The 16882-nt window shown below is 49.1% G+C and overlaps 2 protein-coding genes across 2 annotated transcripts; both read left to right on the forward strand.

Annotated features, from left to right (window-relative positions):
* The first annotated feature begins 11056 nt into the window (after nt 1-11056).
* On the forward strand, nt 11057-13210 carry LOC143022763 (uncharacterized). The gene is made up of 3 exons (XM_076181109.1): nt 11057-11620; nt 11754-12359; nt 12716-13210. Exons 1-3 carry the CDS (start codon nt 11057-11059, stop codon nt 13208-13210), a joined length of 1665 nt encoding a protein of 554 aa, XP_076037224.1.
* Nucleotides 13211-13421: 211 nt separating this feature from the next.
* On the forward strand, nt 13422-15629 carry LOC143022764 (uncharacterized). The gene has a single exon (XM_076181110.1). It carries the CDS (start codon nt 13422-13424, stop codon nt 15627-15629), a length of 2208 nt encoding a protein of 735 aa, XP_076037225.1.
* Nucleotides 15630-16882: the final 1253 nt, after the last annotated feature.

Consider the following 16882-nt stretch of genomic DNA (forward strand, 5'->3'; position numbering starts at 1 on the left):
GACCAACATACGACACAAGTATGAGTTTGCTAGAACCTGGACATTTGGAAACAATGAACGAATTTCAAGACTTGTTCAACAATGTTCCCGAGTCTGTCGCCGCCGTCTCCTCTCCTCCCACTGCCGCCGACACTGCCGTATCCAAAACTAAAAAACGCAAGACTGAGAAAAAAGTTGACGCTCCAAATAAGATAAAACGTCGTCGGATGACCAAGGCGGAAAAGTTGAGGTTGGCAGAAGAAGCAGAGCGAGAGAAACAAGAGGAAGAGAGGCAACACGAAGTGAACATGCTCGAAGCACAAACGCCCAAGATTATAGTGCGGAATTGCACTGTCAAGATTAGACTTTTTGGACCCCCCGATCTCATTTCTGCTCCCGACGACAACGACGACGACGACGACGACGACGACGATAATGATAATAATAGTGGCGACGACGACGGCGAAGAAACGAATACGTCCTCATAGAACTCAAATAACCCATTCGATACCAGGTAGCACTTCACCCGCTACCGTTCACCTCCAGGGGCAGCAAAGATTGCCACTGGATATGAATGGGATAAATAAAAAAAACATTTTGTATAAATTTTCATTCCATAACCTTTAGGTATGTAAGCATATTATCTCAAAGAGCACATGTATTGCGAACTGGGGGTATATGAACACGATGACAAATAACGACACAAATGCGAGTTTGACAAAGAAACGCCGAATGACAAGGGCTGAAAAGATGAGGTTGGAAGAAGAAACGGCACGCAGAAAAAGAGAAGAAGAGAGGCAGCACGAAGTAAAACTTCTCTCGGCACAAACGTCAAACGTTATAGTGAAAAACTCTGACGTTACGATTACCGTGGGTGGACCTGCCACTGCCGATAACGTGTTGATTAACGGAGAGTCTCTTGTCAAGTTGATAGAGAAGGGAGGTTTGGACGACACGGGCATTTCCCCTAAAGCTAATAAGGAGGGCGCGCGTGGGGTACCGCAACACAATGAGTAACCTCACAAGTGTTTCCGTCGATACGAACGGTGGTGAAAACAGCATAGGAGGGTTGGACGAAAAAACGATAAACAGTGCCCTAAAGATATTCAGGAACCGACTCAACAGTTTCGCCGGAGTGGGAAAAACCGTAGAACCCATCAAAAAGCACGATGTGACACGTATTTATGCCAACGAGCTAAACCTGTTAAAGTTGCTGCAAGATGAAGAACGTGCGATACAGCGCGCCTGCGAATCGCTGTCGGGTTCCCAGCGGTCTCCGGACAACCCGAGTACTTGCAAGCTACCCAACATGGCGTGGTCACGACTCACGGAAGAGCAAATGGAATGCATTTACCTGGAGGGAGTGTCGATGACGCTCGAGGAGCCCCTATGTCTAAAAGTTGCCCGTTACGGCACAAACACCAAAATGCCCGATATGGTATTGGTAATCCGTTTCCACGTGCGACAGCTACAGTGCCTGGGAACGAACGTGTTTTGGTTCATGGAACGTCTGTTTAGGGATATGGTGAACCTATCCGTGGAAACCGTGGCTGAAAACAATCGAGTATTTTGGTCTTCATCACTGCAAGAACAGCAAACCAAACCCGTGCCCTGGGTAGATATGGGCGTGTACCATTGCGTGCCTTCAAACATGATCGAGTCGGCCCTCGCCTACTTGAATGCCACGCGCCCGGGAGTGGTAGATGCAGACAAACACCCGCCCGCTTCCCTTGCGGTCGAGTTTCAGGTGGAGGATAACCTCGTTGGAGTTGTGGATAACGAAGAAGAGTACCTGGGTGCGGGACACATATTTCGGTACGGCAGGCACGGTAACAAGAGAGACAGGGACTTGCCGTTTGCAATATTGGGGACGGACCAGCTCGAACAGAACTGGTCCACTTCCCCTAAACAACCCAACATTGCGTTGGACACGACCGAGTGGTTATCGTCCCTGTCTAAACCCGGGGCCGCCGCCGGTGCCGCCGCCGCCTCTGCCGCTGCTGGTGCCGGCGAGGTATCGGCCTACTCTTGGTCCGACGTGGTTGAATTCCACACCTCGTCCAAAACCAACGATGCGGACGAGTTGATGAAACAGTTGTTGATAATGGTGGACGCCATGTGCGACGCGCTCGAAACTCCGGACGAGGGCCTGTACGACGGAGACTTGGTTCGGGGTAGGGACTTTACCGCTGCCATGAATCAGTTTACAAACGCGCGACGTCTCATCGTTACCACGAACCCGGCCGTCACGTACAGGTTGGTTTGCCACGTGTTTGGCACCTGCCTCATGCTGAGACTTCGGTGTCCGCTCAAACAGACGACCATGTCTCTTTCTGAGGGTCGAGGCAGTAACGCGCAAGACAGCCGCGGTATTACGGTTTCGGTGAAACTCGGAAGGAATATGGTACTACAGTCTTGCGATCACGTTCACGCCAAGTTTAGAATAACCAGAGCCAACTGTGCCTGCGGCCTATCGTGCTCCGATACCAACTGGATGGACGAGTTGCGCGACAAGACGATGATTGAGAGGAAACGAGCCGAAGGCCAAGAACTCGATTGCGTGGCGTCGAACGGCTACCGTTTTCACCCGGCGCATCGTTACATGCCCATGGATCTAAGGTGGATCGATGTTTATCGCAATGCGCAACCCGGCACTTTTTCTAGCGAGAACGATCGATTGATCGGTGACAGCAGAGCCTGCGATTTACGCACCAGGTGCTACCAGGCCAGTCAGTGCCATTACTTTTACTGCCCCAACAAGATGGTGTGTTACCGCGGCTCGTACTTTAAACAGTCGCTCGAACATTCAACCCTATCTATAAGCAACAACACTAGCGGCGAAGTGTCCAGACAATGCTGCGACACCAAGGCCGCAAGCGAAATGTTGAACGCGTCGGTTCCGAGGAAGGGGTCCGAGCATGTGTCCAAGGCCGGGGACGACAAGATGTCGTTGCGGAATTTTGCGGCGCAACTGACCAACTGCACGGGGGCCCTATCGGCCATCGATGCCAAGTTGAGTAACTCGTCCATCGATACGGGTATGACGGCGGCCATGCGGGACTCGTCAATGTATTCGAAATTTATTGATACGGTGTGTAAATATTTTGACCACGGTGTCTTTCAGGAGTCGGAAAAGGGTAGACGTGCACGCCACGATTTCATCGAGTGGTACGAAAAACGGGATGGTGCGAAGAAGAACAGGGAAAGCGACATTCGACGCATCGTCAATTCGGCCATGCAACTGGTCAAGATGATGGCGCAGTACCGGTTACGGAGCACCAACGCTGCGTTCTGCACCGGTATCAACTCGAGACAGGGAATGTTTGCCATACGGTATTCCATCGTCGGCGCGAGAATGAAACTGGCCGCGGCAAACAAGGATAAGATGATTGCCGGCAACAAGGCCGAATTTCATCAGGTGCTTGCGGGAGTGGACGCGTCCGTCGTGTTTGGCGATTACCCCGCAGGGTTTGGCAGAGAGAACGATATAGCCGGAGATATCGTCAAGCAATTGACTCCTCTGTTTGGAAAACGAAAAATGGAAGAAGAAGAAGACGACCACTACAGTGACTATAAGGTCATTATGAAAATGGGTAAGGGGGTAATTGGGTTTGAAGAAGAAGAAGAGGGCAAGGAGAGAAGGGATGATGATGATGATGATTTGCCCGAACCGTTTTAACCAATAAAAAAAAAGAACTACAAAAAGGATGTTTCCATTCCATAAAAACCTTTTTACAGAACAAATGTGGGAATTCCCAATTTTCAACTGCCAATGGGGAAAAGGTTGGGAATAAAAAATCTATAGAGTCGAGAAAAATTCTGAGGTGTTTTCGTCGAGGCAATTCATACCACCCTCGAAGTTGCGACTACAGCCCTGTCTTGTCATCTTGTGCGCATTAGATTTTCTTATCTCTCTTATCTCGGAGGAGAGATAAGGAGGATGAGGAGGAGGATGAGGAGGGGAGGGGAGGATAGAAGGAGGGGAGAGAAGGAGGAGGAGGAGGTTGTTATATAAGTCGGTGCACACACACACACACACACCCACACATGAGCTAACGCGCAAAGTTGTGGTGCTGCTGCTACACCTGTGCCAACGCCACCTCCAACTCCACACCACCCCCGCCATGGAAGTTGTTGCCGACCTGTGCCTGATATGCATGGGAACCATCACCGACGAACAACAATGGGCGGGCCTTCCGTGTTGCAAAAACACGACAGTGCACTTTGAGTGCATATGTAATTGGCGCTTCACCCCAATGCGCAAAGGACGGGGCGACACCAACAAAAGATGCATAACCTGCAAGAGGTTCACCCCTGCAGCATTCTTCTACGACGTGATTGCCAGAGAGCACGATGAGGATCCCCAGCGGGCCTTGATTTTTCTACAAGGAGCGGTCGGCAAGAAGTCCAAAAACGCCGACAAGGTCGCCATGGAGAACATTGACTTGTTCCGTATCTCGAATGAGATGAACGACATGAGTGTCTACGGATTGAAAAAACTACAAAAACTTCACAGGAACGCGAAGGGAAAGTACGGCGAGTTAAAGCCACTATTGGTCGACGGCAGCGTCGAACAACAAGAGATGTTCGGCATCGAGAACGACATCGAGAACGACCCCTTTCTGAGCGACGCTTTGTTCACAAATGAAACTTTCGACATCAACATGTTCGACGACGATGATGATGACGACGATCTGCCAGACTTGATGTCACCGGGGAGAATAACAACGATCGACGGCCCAGATTTTGGCTTCATTGATCTTACCGACGATGATGACCTTCCCGATTTGTCTCTGCCACCAGCACCTCGAGCAGCAGCTCTGCCGCCCCAGCAGACAGCATCTCTGCCGATGCAATCTCTACAACCGCTCGTGCCGTTGCAACCAGTAATGCCCCAACCGCTACCGATAGTGCCGTTGCGGCCAGCAACACCCCAACCGCCACACCCCGACGACGACGACGACGACGACGACGACGAAGTTGTCGTTATCACGACGACCACAACCACCGAAACAACCTTCGTCAACTCGGCCGCCAGCCGTGCCGACACCAGCGCCGGAACCACCATCACCACCACTACTACCACCACTACAACCACCACGGGCAACGGTGTCAATTATTTTGCTGACGACGATGACGACTTTGACTTCAACGCGCCAATGTTGAGGACAAACATTGCCACGATAAGGAAAAAACTGCAGCTGCAGAAAAGGAAGGGAGAGAGACGACGACTAGCCACAAAGAGGAGACAGCAAGCCAATGTCGTTAGACGGTTATTCTAGTTTTATTCTTGTACATAATAAAAGTAAAATAAAAAATTCATCTTTCTTTTTCCATCAAAAAAAAGTGGATTCCCATGGGGGTCACCCCTAGTGGGTGGTGTTGTTATCTAGAGAAAAAAAAACTTACACTCCTATAACGGCTTCTGGTGGAAAGGACGCGGGCCCTAATTGTGGCAAAAGATGATATCCAAAAAATAGAAAGTGTTACTTTTCTGACGAATCGCCACCCCTCCTCCTTCCTCACCAATTGTTGAAGCGACGATATCTCTTGTGACATGGACGTCGGCGTTCATTCCCCGCTTTGGGGTTTCCCACACATGCTTTGAATCTCAACATTTTCCCTAACCTATATACGTTAACCCAAGGAGTCGTCGACGGCTCGCCATGTTAACGTTACAAGAATTAGCGCGCAATGTTTACTGTTCACTATACAACTGTTTCACATTTCCCCAGCACGTGTTGCAAAGACTCGGCTTTTGCTGGGAAGGGCGCGGGCGAATCTCTAAAAATGGCGAATTTCTGGTTGTTGGTAACAGCCAGGTGCCATTCCGAGTGGCCCTAATTGTGGCAGCTGGTGATGGTTTGGTTAGTTTGGTACAAATTTGCAAAAAAAATCTAAAAGATGAAGATATCCAAAAAACTGAAACTTACGTTTCGTTAACATCGGTTCTAAAACCGAATAGCCCCTTTAACGATCTGCAAATGGTTTCCGCGGCTGTGGGTGGCCACCATCCGGACGCTACTATTTTCGACCAAGCTCTGTGCGCTGCAGCGGCGGGTGGCCACTCAAAGATCGTTCAGATGTGTTTGGATTGGGGGGCTTGCAGCACCTCTAAAGAGCTAGCGAGCGGTTTGGCTGTGGCCAATGGACATACGGCGCTCCTTGACTTACTCGGTGGGGGTGATGATGTTGATATTGATTTCATTCTGGATAGCGACGATGACGATACCTATGGCCCGGAACAGTGATTAGTGGGAAAATAAAAAAAAAAGAACAAATTCCTGATTTTTATTTTGTTTTATACAACCTTTTTATTTCCTCCACAGACAAATTACAATATTCCTCGGATTGTCTCAATAGCCACTCGCGGACTCTCCCCCAAGACACAAGTCCCGGGGTAGATTCATCATCCCTAACCGCAACAGCTTTCTTTGCATTTTTCACGTCCTTGAAAAAGTTTTGGGGAAATTTTCTTCGTCCAACATTACCATTCTCACTCCCGGAGTTAAAAAAGCTAAATTCAGAGGAGTCACTCGATTTATCCCCTAACCCCAATATTGTGTACATGGATGTCGCTTCCGAATGTGCAAATGAAATTATCGTTTCCGTTTCTTCTTTTTCTTCTCCTGAACGCCCGATAATGGATGCTTCCTCTGAGTGTGAAGCAACGTCTTCTGAGCGTGAGTTTTCTTCTGAAGCAACGACCATTACAACGGCTTCTTCTTCTTTTGAGGCTGCTTCTTCTACTTCTTCCCGTGAGTGTGAGACGGCAGGTAAGATACTCTCGGAAACCTCGGACCCACTGGGGACCTATGAAACGAGAAAAAAATAACAATTATCATTGTAGGTGCTGTACATGCATAAATCAAAAACATAAATATTCAAACACGACTTCGACTTACGGTTGAATGTGTTGGTGACAATGAGGGTGTCGTATCACTATCATCTTCTGCTTCTTCTTCGGGATCTTCAGTGTCGATAATCATCCTAACCACCTCTTCCCTCACAGCCGACCCTTGTATGTGTTTGGCACTCAGGTCATAGTAGGCTGCAGAAGTTTTAGGATCGTGTGCCGCTTGATCCGCGAACGTTGCCCGAACTCCCGGGTCGCTGTTTTGTTCGTATGCCGTGGAAATTACTGTTTTCCGAATGGCTCGGGTGCCGAGACGGCACGTTAGTCCGCAATGAGAACCCACGGTGCTCAACGATTTGTTCACCGCCGACACGTCCATTTTTACACAACACTGGTTCGCCGGCACTTTCTTGATTTTGGCAGCGCAAAAGAGATAACACTGATCTCCGTCGCAGGTGGCCAATGCGGGTCTGTAGTACCTTAGAAAACACTGTAGAGCCGTGTGTTCATCCTGCGTGGTGAATAGCTTTGCCGGTCCGAGGGACATTGCCGTCTTGTGCCGCTTGACACCCGTATACCAAGTGCCCTTCTTGTACACACTGTCTCGTAGTTCCTGTACCCTAAATTCGGTGAATTCTACCGAACGCCGGATGTTTGTAATACTGAGCAGGGTTATGAGCACGTTTCTTACCCTCACCGCCCAGTGCTTGCTGGGACAAGTTCGCGGTCCTCCGGATTCGTAGTCGATCTTGCATTGTTTCATCACTTCCTGGACATAATTCCCTTGAAGAACTTTTTTTATCTGGAACGGGTGCAGCATTCCCTTCATAAAGTTGTCTCTTTTTAGGGCCCGTTCCCCTTTCTCGATCTTGACATAACGCATCCTCAGGGTGTCGAGAATATTGTCCAAATCTTGTGCCACGTTCTGTGGTAAGACGATGGCACTCTCTTGGGGTTGGCGTGTGATAAAGTTCATGACCAACCGGCATGTCGTTACAATGTTTCGTTTGTACCCAGCGGTCCAGTTTTTGTTATTGGTCATTATGTATCCACTGGATAGCGGGAGTTTCCTTATGATCGCTTCCAACAGTTCCCTACTCACTTCCACGGCACACCCTTGCGCTTCGTGACCGATGAGCTTTTGGAGGATCGAAACGTGCTTGCTTATCGTGGCCGCTTGGAGTCCCTTGAATGTAGAAAGAAAATCTGTAAATCCGCGCATGAAATCTCGAACACTGTCCTGCACCGATATGCGAATTTCCTTTCCAGATTGTTCATCCACCAACACGAATCGAATATCGTCCTGTTCTTCATTCCGTTCTAAGGGTGATACGACAGGTACCGCTTGTTGCATAAACTTTTTGTAATTGTCCGATTGCTTCGAAAGGTGGTGTTTTTGAAACAAATGGCAATCGATTCGCTTGACCACTTTGTCACACATGGGGCAACGGACCAGCTTGTATTTGTTCTTCTTTCGCGGTTTTGGTTTACCAGAGCCGCCGGCGGGCGAGTTTGTTGTTATGGCCGCTTGTTGGAGTTTGATCTCTTCCTCCATTGCCTTGATCCTATTCACCATTTGCTTCGGTTTTCTAAGTTTGTGCGTTCCACTCAGATGCCGTAAGAGATTCAAGGGGCGCGCTATGCATCCATAAATAGGGCAAGGTGTACGGTTGTCGTCGTCGCCGTCCCCTCCGTCGATATGTTTGTGGTACATCCACTGCCGACAGTCGGTTTTCTCCAAATGCTTCATGTATCTTTTGGATTCGGTCCAAAATGTGCGAATGTCTTTCTCCAATAAGGCCCCGCGTTCTCTAGCAGCGGCCACTTCCCGCTCTGTTCTCTCCCTCACCTCCTTCAGCGTCAATATGTGTTCCTGTTCTTGAAGGCTTCTTTCCATAGCGTTATTCATGTCGACTGTTTTCAAAGCTTGCATTTGGGCGTGAAAGGTCACCCAGTGTCCACTCATTGTTTCGATTTCATCGGTATCCGCATCCGACACGGAATCTTCCGGTGCCTCGTACTCTTCTTCTTCTACTTTCTGTTTCTTTGCTCTGGGGCATTCACCGTTCTCACTTCTCCTGGACAAATGTCTTTTGATCGAGCTTCGGTAACTGGACCTGTAACCGCAATGTTCACACGCGTACGAGGGGTGGTCGGTCCCATCGGGGTGTCTATTCGCACGGTGCCGTTTGAGATTCGGGCCGTGGTTGGTCTCGTAGGAACACTTGTCACATTTGAACTTGGTCACCGACACATTGGATTCATCATCCGAATCGGTCAAGTCCCAAGGGGTGTTCTCCTCGTCATGAGACGACATGGCGAAGTGAATGTCGGTGCTGTTGAGTGAGGTCCGGGGGTAGAGGAAAAAAGAGCTCCAATGCGCATGCGCGCGTTAATTGTTTTCTTTATGCTGCGCCGAACTCTTCTCGGTTGTTGTTATTATGTAATTTTTTATTTCTTCTGTGGTTTTATGAGCCTCTTTGCTCCTATTCATTACATTGGCAATACAGGCTTTGAAAATACGTCCATTATTCTTATTCCCACCAATTGCGGTGATGCCCACTACGGAATCCGTGCTATACCCGACGACGAACGACATGATGGTATTCTCAAACTATGTGTTTCAGAGAGAAAAGGAAAAACATTTATTAACCCATTCGATACCAGGTAGCACTTCACCCGCTACCGTTCACCTCCATGGCATCAGAATGGGTTAGACAACCACTCCCTTTCGTGGTTGCTTTGGCACGTTTCAAAACCTCACGCGCCAACTTAGTTATGTAATTTTTTGTCTTCTCCAAATAAATCCCATTTTGCAAAGAGATGTTTGATTGCATAACTTCGGGCAAAGATTGCCACTGGATATGAATGGGTTAAACTATTGCATCGTCCCATTCTGGATCGGGAATAGATGAAGTAGGAGAAGAATATATAGATGGTGTGGAGACATTTAGGGGGATTCCACGAGCATGGATATTGTCGTTGCCGAAGAAAACTTGCTGCTGTTCCGGAAAATTGGTGAGTCGCCACTGTGGCGTTGTTGTTGTTGTCGGCGGTGGTGGCGGCGGTTGTAAAAAAATTGGGTTAGCTTTCTTTATCATGGCCGGTGTCATGTAAACATTAGATAAACTAACTAGTTGCCCGGCCGCGGCTGCATCCTTTACACCCTTTCTTATTTCTTCTGTAGTCGCACGCGCTTCGTTAATCCGTTGTTTTTTTACATTGTCAACACAGGTCTGAAAAACATGTCCGTGTCTACCCACTTGCGTTGCGCCTGGCCCAACAATGAATGATGTGGTCGTCTCTCGCAGTAAACGCCACACTGGTTGAAACACCTTATCCCTATAGACCGGAAAGGTTGCCACCGTGTGATCGATTGATACAAAAGTCTCGTCAAAACTTTTATTTGGGAGTGTGGTCGTACCGAACATGTCGTGGCATCGATTTGCCAATCGTTCAAAGTGAGAACGTTCGACAAGGGTGGAATCCAACAACCAGTTTGAAACTGATCGCAAAGTTTCGTTCACAACATCGGGTTGATCCGTGCGCAAAGCCATCCCGAGATGTTTAGCAGCTTTTGAAAAATGCAATACGCCCTCTTCAAAATTTGTCCTGCTCACGAGAGCACACAGGGGTGCTCTGATGCAGACGCGTAGCAAATCAAAACCGATTCTGGATATTCTGGATGTGGGTAATCCAGAAGGTGATGCGGGTGTCTTTGGTGGTAATTTTTTGAGTTTTGTTATTGCAGCGGGCGGTTGGCTATCGAACAACGGCTCTGGCTGCAATAAAGCCATTTGTTGTTTTTGTTTCTCTTTTTTTGTAACTCTTTTTTTTCTCACCTGTTTTACCGGTTTGTTATCGGCCATTGGCATGCCCATAGCGTTCAACGCTTGACGCCGTGAATCTTCTTCTTTTCGTCTCCGTATGTGCCCAAGGATTGCATTTACTCTTTTGTCCTTTCCCATCACATGTAAGGGATAATTGAAAAATAAAATCGACCGTGAGGAAAAAAAATGTTCGTTTTTCGCCCGACAGTCGGCAGTCAAAAAGAGAGAGAAAGATCACGGGGCGCGGGGAATAATTCCAGAGGCGTTTCCTGCCCAAAGGTATATAACCCGGGTGTGGAACTCGCTCACATTGTAAATTTTTGTTTTCTTTTTTTATATAATAAAAACATTTTTTTTAAAGTTTCGGAATAAAAAGTATCGGTTAACGAAAATGTATTACATTTGTATTATCGTGTTGGTTTCTTTCGTTGTTTCATCGATCGTTACTCATCAGTCACTTTTAGGAACAGTGTTGCTGCCGGGGCCCGAGGGAAAGAAAGGCGGTGCGGGATCGCCGGGACCGCAGGGTGAAAAAGGTGACACGGGACCCCAAGGCGTCACAGGACCACAAGGGCCGCAGGGGAAGGAAGGTGTTCCAGGGCCGCGCGGTGATACGGGACCGCAAGGACCAAAGGGGGAGGAAGGTGATGCAGGGCCGGAAGGACCGGTAGGACCACAGGGGATGCGAGGGAAGGAAGGAATGAAAGGTCAGATGGGGGGGCGTGGAAATAAGGGCTTGAAACCGTGGTATTTTGGTAAGGGACCTAGTGGACCGCCGGGGCCGCAGGGAGACAAGGGTGACCAAGGACCGCAGGGGGAAAAAGGTGACCAGGGACCTCAGGGACTGCCGGGGCTGCAGGGAGAGAAAGGCGACCAAGGACCGCGGGGGGTACAGGGGTCGGTAGGACCTCGGGGACTGCCGGGCCCGCAGGGAGATAAAGGTGACCAAGGACCGGCGTAAATTTTTTTAAAGTTTCTAGTTTCTTCATCATTAAATGAAAATGTGTTTCATGGTCACCATTTTGTTGGTCTCGTTCGTTATTTCATCGATCGTTGCCTATCTGGGTTTACAAATATTTTTACGGCAGGTGAAATTGTTGGGTCCGCAAGGGCCGGAGGGGGGTAAAGGTGAGACGGGGCCGAAAGGAAAGAAAGGCGAGACGGGACCGCAAGGGCCGGAGGGAAAGAGAGGCGATACAGGACCGCAAGGAAAAGAAGGGGTGCGAGGGCCAGCGGGGTTGCGAGGACCGCAGGGAGAGAAAGGCGATACTGGGCCGGAAGGGCCGGTGGGACCGCGGGGGCCGCAGGGAGAGAAAGGCGACCAAGGACCGCGGGGATCGCGGGGAGAGAAAGGGGAGATGGGAGCTCGGGGGGCGCAGGGAGTTTCCGGGATACCGGGAAAGAAAGGCGATACGGGACCGCCGGGAGAGAAAGGCGAGACAGGACCGCAGGGGCCACAGGGGCCAACGGGAAAGAAAGGCGATACAGGACCGCCGGGAGATAAGGGCGATACAGGACCGCGGGGACCACAGGGGCCGCAGGGGGAAAAAGGTGACCAAGGACCGCAGGGACCACAGGGGTCGGAGCTAGATGTTATAAAAAGAGAATTTAAGAAAATTTTATCGGAAGACCAGGTAGAAAAACTTATTGGAATATTATCTGATATTGAGAGGAAAAAATCAAATGCCGGAAAAGTACGTCGTGTACTGTTATATCGGCCCGCTCGAGGCGGGAATCCCACCTAACGTGTCCATGTTATAGACCTCCTTTTCGGGTCTAAGTTTTATAAAAAAAAATTAAATTAGAAAAAAAAAAGTGTCGGTTAACGAAAATGTATTACATTTGTATTGTCGTGTTGGTTTCGTTCGTTGTTTCATCGATCGTTACAATCTCTGTAAATTTTTTAAAGTTTCTGATGAATAGAAATATCATTAAATAAAAATGCATTTCATTGCCACCATTTTGTTGGTCTCGTTGGTTATTTCATCGATCGTTGCCTATGTGGGTTTACAAATATTTTTACGGCAGGTGAAATTGTTGGGTCCGCAAGGGCCGGAGGGGGGTAAAGGTGAGACGGGGCCGAAAGGAAAGAAAGGCGAGACGGGACCGCAAGGGCCGGAGGGAAAGAGAGGCGATACAGGGCCGCAAGGAGAAGAAGGGGTGCGAGGGCCGGCGGGGTTGCGAGGACCGCAGGGAGAGAAAGGCGATACTGGGCCGGAAGGGCCGGTGGGACCGCGGGGGCCGCAGGGAGAGAAAGGCGACCAAGGACCGCGGGGATCGCGGGGAGAGCAAGGGGAGATGGGAGCTCGGGGGGCGCGGGGAGTTTCCGGGATACCGGGAAAGAAAGGCGATACGGGACCGCCGGGAGAGAAAGGCGAGACAGGACCGCAGGGGCCACAGGGGCCACCGGGAAAGAAAGGCGATACAGGACCGCCGGGAGATACAGGACCGCGGGGACGACAGGGGCCGCAGGGGGAAAAAGGTGACCAAGGACCGCAGGGACCACAGGGGTCAAAACAAGGAGAGACGGGGCAAGATGTTATAAAAGGAGTATTCAAAAATATTTTATCGGAACAACATGTAGAAGAACTTTTGGATATAGTATCTGATTTTGTGAATAAAAAATTAACTGCGGCACCGCATGGAAGTGTAAATACAGAAAAAAGTCACATCATTGAAATCTTGAGGACTTAGTACGAAAAAAGATCAATAAAAAAAAATTAAATTAAACACTCCTTGGACGACGGTGAGGAAAGATGAATATACTCGGTTTGACAAGCGAAGATGTAGAGAACAGCATCTTGGCATCCAGAAAAAAGCAACAGCGTTATGCATCGGAAGCTTTGCTGAAAAGCCTCCAAGCCATGGAGACATACGATGCCTCCACCCCCGTTAGGACATTGGCTACCGATATTTTTGGTTCCACCTCGACGCTCGCACCCTTGACTCCGGAAAGGTGCACGGAATCACCCTTGTTTACAAAAAACACGTGGAACACCATAAGCGACGCCGTCAACGACATATCCAAACAAGTCTTGAACCCACACTGGCGGCTATCGTCTGTTGGTTTACAAGTTCTCGGGGACACGGTCGAGTTGACCACGACTCCGCTATTGAATGCCTTCAACGCCTTCGAATGGATGATGCAATGCGCAATCTTGGCGGCGGCGAACAACAACGAGTCGAATTACCACCAACACCCTTCTGCCGTTCTGGACCGCGAACTGGTGCGAACCACCTACAGCGATTTCGGCCGTTTGGTATCGGCCAGACTAGATAGAATCGTTTCACTCTTTTGTTACACTTTAGTGAGCGTCGTTGCATGGAAACGCGACATTTACGACAAATCGAATGGTGTTGAAACGCCCGTAAGAGTGCGCCCCGATGACGACCTCGAGGTCGAGATCCTAGAGCGCATCGACCGTTTCGTTTTGCCAGGCTGCGGATCCGCCATCGCGCACAAGTATGCCGCGTCCTCCATCAAAAGGACCGCCATCGCCATTACCGCGACGGGTGCGGAAACGGCGGCCCCCGCTTTCGAGGGAGCCTTTTACGATACCGTGCTGGGCAACCAAGTGATGGGAAAATTGATCCCGCTCCTTTCAGACGAATACGCGTTTCTTCTCAAGAAGGTCGAAAACTTGGTAGCGGCCGCCCCGGTAGATGCGACACGCCGTGCTTCCCTCTCCGAGTCGGAACGCAGAGCGGAAGATGCCGTACCGAAAGCCGTTAATATCGGCCCGCATAAGATGATGAGCGGGGAACTAGACACGAGAGGGGTAGAGGCTTTCCATCGCGAGGTGAAACGACAGATGAAAGACGATCCCAACCTGACGGTGGAAAAGGCGGTCGATGCCATTTTTTCAACCAGACAACTCTTGTTTTCTAATTTTGCAATAACGGGTGCATATAGTACTGCGGTCTATTATTGTTTGTGGAACTTTATGTTTCTTGCCGCCGGCACTGCAACGGTACCAAGAGTTCCAGAGAGGAGGGTTTGTAGACGCTTGTTGACCGATTTGATATTGCTAGATTTCCATTCCCTTCTACTCTGTCCAAAATGTTCGATTGGCATCATTCACAAGGCTACAGAATCTTTTGATTTTGTGGATGCGCTCAAATACGGAACCGAGGAACAAGTAGAACGCAAGATGACACGGGCGTTTGGGTACTACAACGAAGGTCCGACGTCGGTACAGGATTGCTTCAAAACGCTTCTCGGTCTGAAATGGTCACCTCCGCATACGTCTCACGAAGGCAACCGACAGTTGGTCGAGTTTGACAACAAGTTGATTCAATTATCCCTGGATAACAACAATGTCGACTACACCAAGAAACAAATAGACATGGCCCAAAAAGCCGTGGGGTATGCATTTTTCGGCATTTATGCTCTTCTCGCATCGGCGTTATACACCGCTGACGATGATAAATTTATCGATTCAACAGCTACCAAGTGCGTATTAAACAACACTCCGAGAGGAGGAGGGGACCCGATAGGCGCTGCCCCCCGATCAAAAGATAACGACCTGCTTTGTGTCGCAGGCGTGTGGGCGCTAAGAAATGCTGTGCGCATGAGAAAATCGGTGATCGGGCTGCAAAATCCCGGATTCCCCTTACCCCTGATTAATGTTTTGAATGGCAACGAAGATTGGCTAGATAGAATTTTGAATCACCCAGCTCTCGATGCACCGACGGATAGTGTCGTGACTGACGTGTTTGCCCAGTTTGACAAGTACATGGACGCTAGGCGTGGAAACACATCTCTCGGTGCCGCTTTACGAATGTTGAACGACGACGACGACGCCGCCGCCGCTCACAAGCCGGCAGTGGAGCGAAACGTGAATGACACCCACCCCTTTGCCATGCGTGGCGATATGGTATGGTCGGCATCACGTGTACAGACAATGTCTCGAGATGATTTATCTGCCTTGGCGGCCTTTCCAATGACAGAGTACGACACTTAGAGTTTTTGCGGGGATTCCCCGTTTCTTTGTTCAAAAATGATTGTATGCAGGGATGATAAATACATCTTTGTTGTACAAAAAAAAACATTTTTATTTGTTTGGTTACAAAAAATTTTCAAACACCCAACCTTCATCATCGACAAAAAACTGAGTCACAATTTCTCCACCGGCGTTCGGCTTGAGTCGCTTTTTTCGTGGTCTACACACTGTCACTTCCACCTTGTTCAACGGTGGCGTCGGCGGTTTGGGGGGCAGCGTTTCACTTTCTACGATATCAAATTTGGGAGGTTCTTGCCCACCTTTACGGCAGAGTGGACACGAGCGTGAATAACGAAGAGATTCGTCAAAACACTCTGCATGAAAAGAGTGTTTGCAACTAGTGATGTGGTGGTATTCGCCCAATTTTGTCAAACATATGGCGCAATTCTCTTCTGCCTCCTTATCCGTCGACCTCGTCGTGATAAACTTCCTGTGTCCGTACATCATTTTTAGAAACTTGACGGCATCGGCCTTACTGAAAGGCGGTGTCGGGAAACCATATTTTGCAAACAAATCCCTTGCAAACCAACCCTTGTCCTCACTAAACCAATGGGTAATAATATTGTTCTCTATAAAGGCATGCAGTAATCGTTCTTTGGACGGTTTTGTGTTACCCAGTTCAATGAAATAAAGAGCGATATGATCCAATTTCAGAAACATTAAATCCGCACAACTAAGGTATGTAGAATTGCCATAAAGACTATTTGCTGAAGCCCCCAAGATTAACATGGAAAACGCAAACCAGTGATTTTCTACATCTAGCGCCAGCTGAAGGGCTGTCAGGTTTCTGTCAGAGCATCGGATTTCAAGGTTGGGTAAACGTACTCTGTTTGCATGATCCAATTTTGTCCATTTGCAAAAGGCCAACCCCGTATCGCTAGAGACGGTGGCCAATACATGCAAGATTGAAAATGCGTCGGCGTTCACAAAGGATACGTTGGCACCAGCCTCGATGAGTGACAAAAATATGCGTTTGCGTTCGCATCTGGCCGCCATCATCATCGGAGTGTCCCCCGAACTGTCCATAATGTCGATATTATTCCGGATTTGTGGTATTTGCAACAAACGGGAAAACCTTTTCACATTGTGTGATATGGCATGGTGCAATAATGCGCCCTCGCCTGTCGTGTGCGTTTTGGCTAGCCAACCATGCTTTGACAATATGATTTCTAGCGCAGCCTCACTGGTCACGCTAAAGTTTGCAAGTTTCTTGA

Source organism: Oratosquilla oratoria, unplaced genomic scaffold, assembly GCF_046742065.1.
Source record: "Oratosquilla oratoria isolate Oo_2021 unplaced genomic scaffold, ASM4674206v1 SCAFFOLD163, whole genome shotgun sequence".
Lineage (NCBI taxonomy): Eukaryota > Metazoa > Arthropoda > Malacostraca > Stomatopoda > Squillidae > Oratosquilla > Oratosquilla oratoria.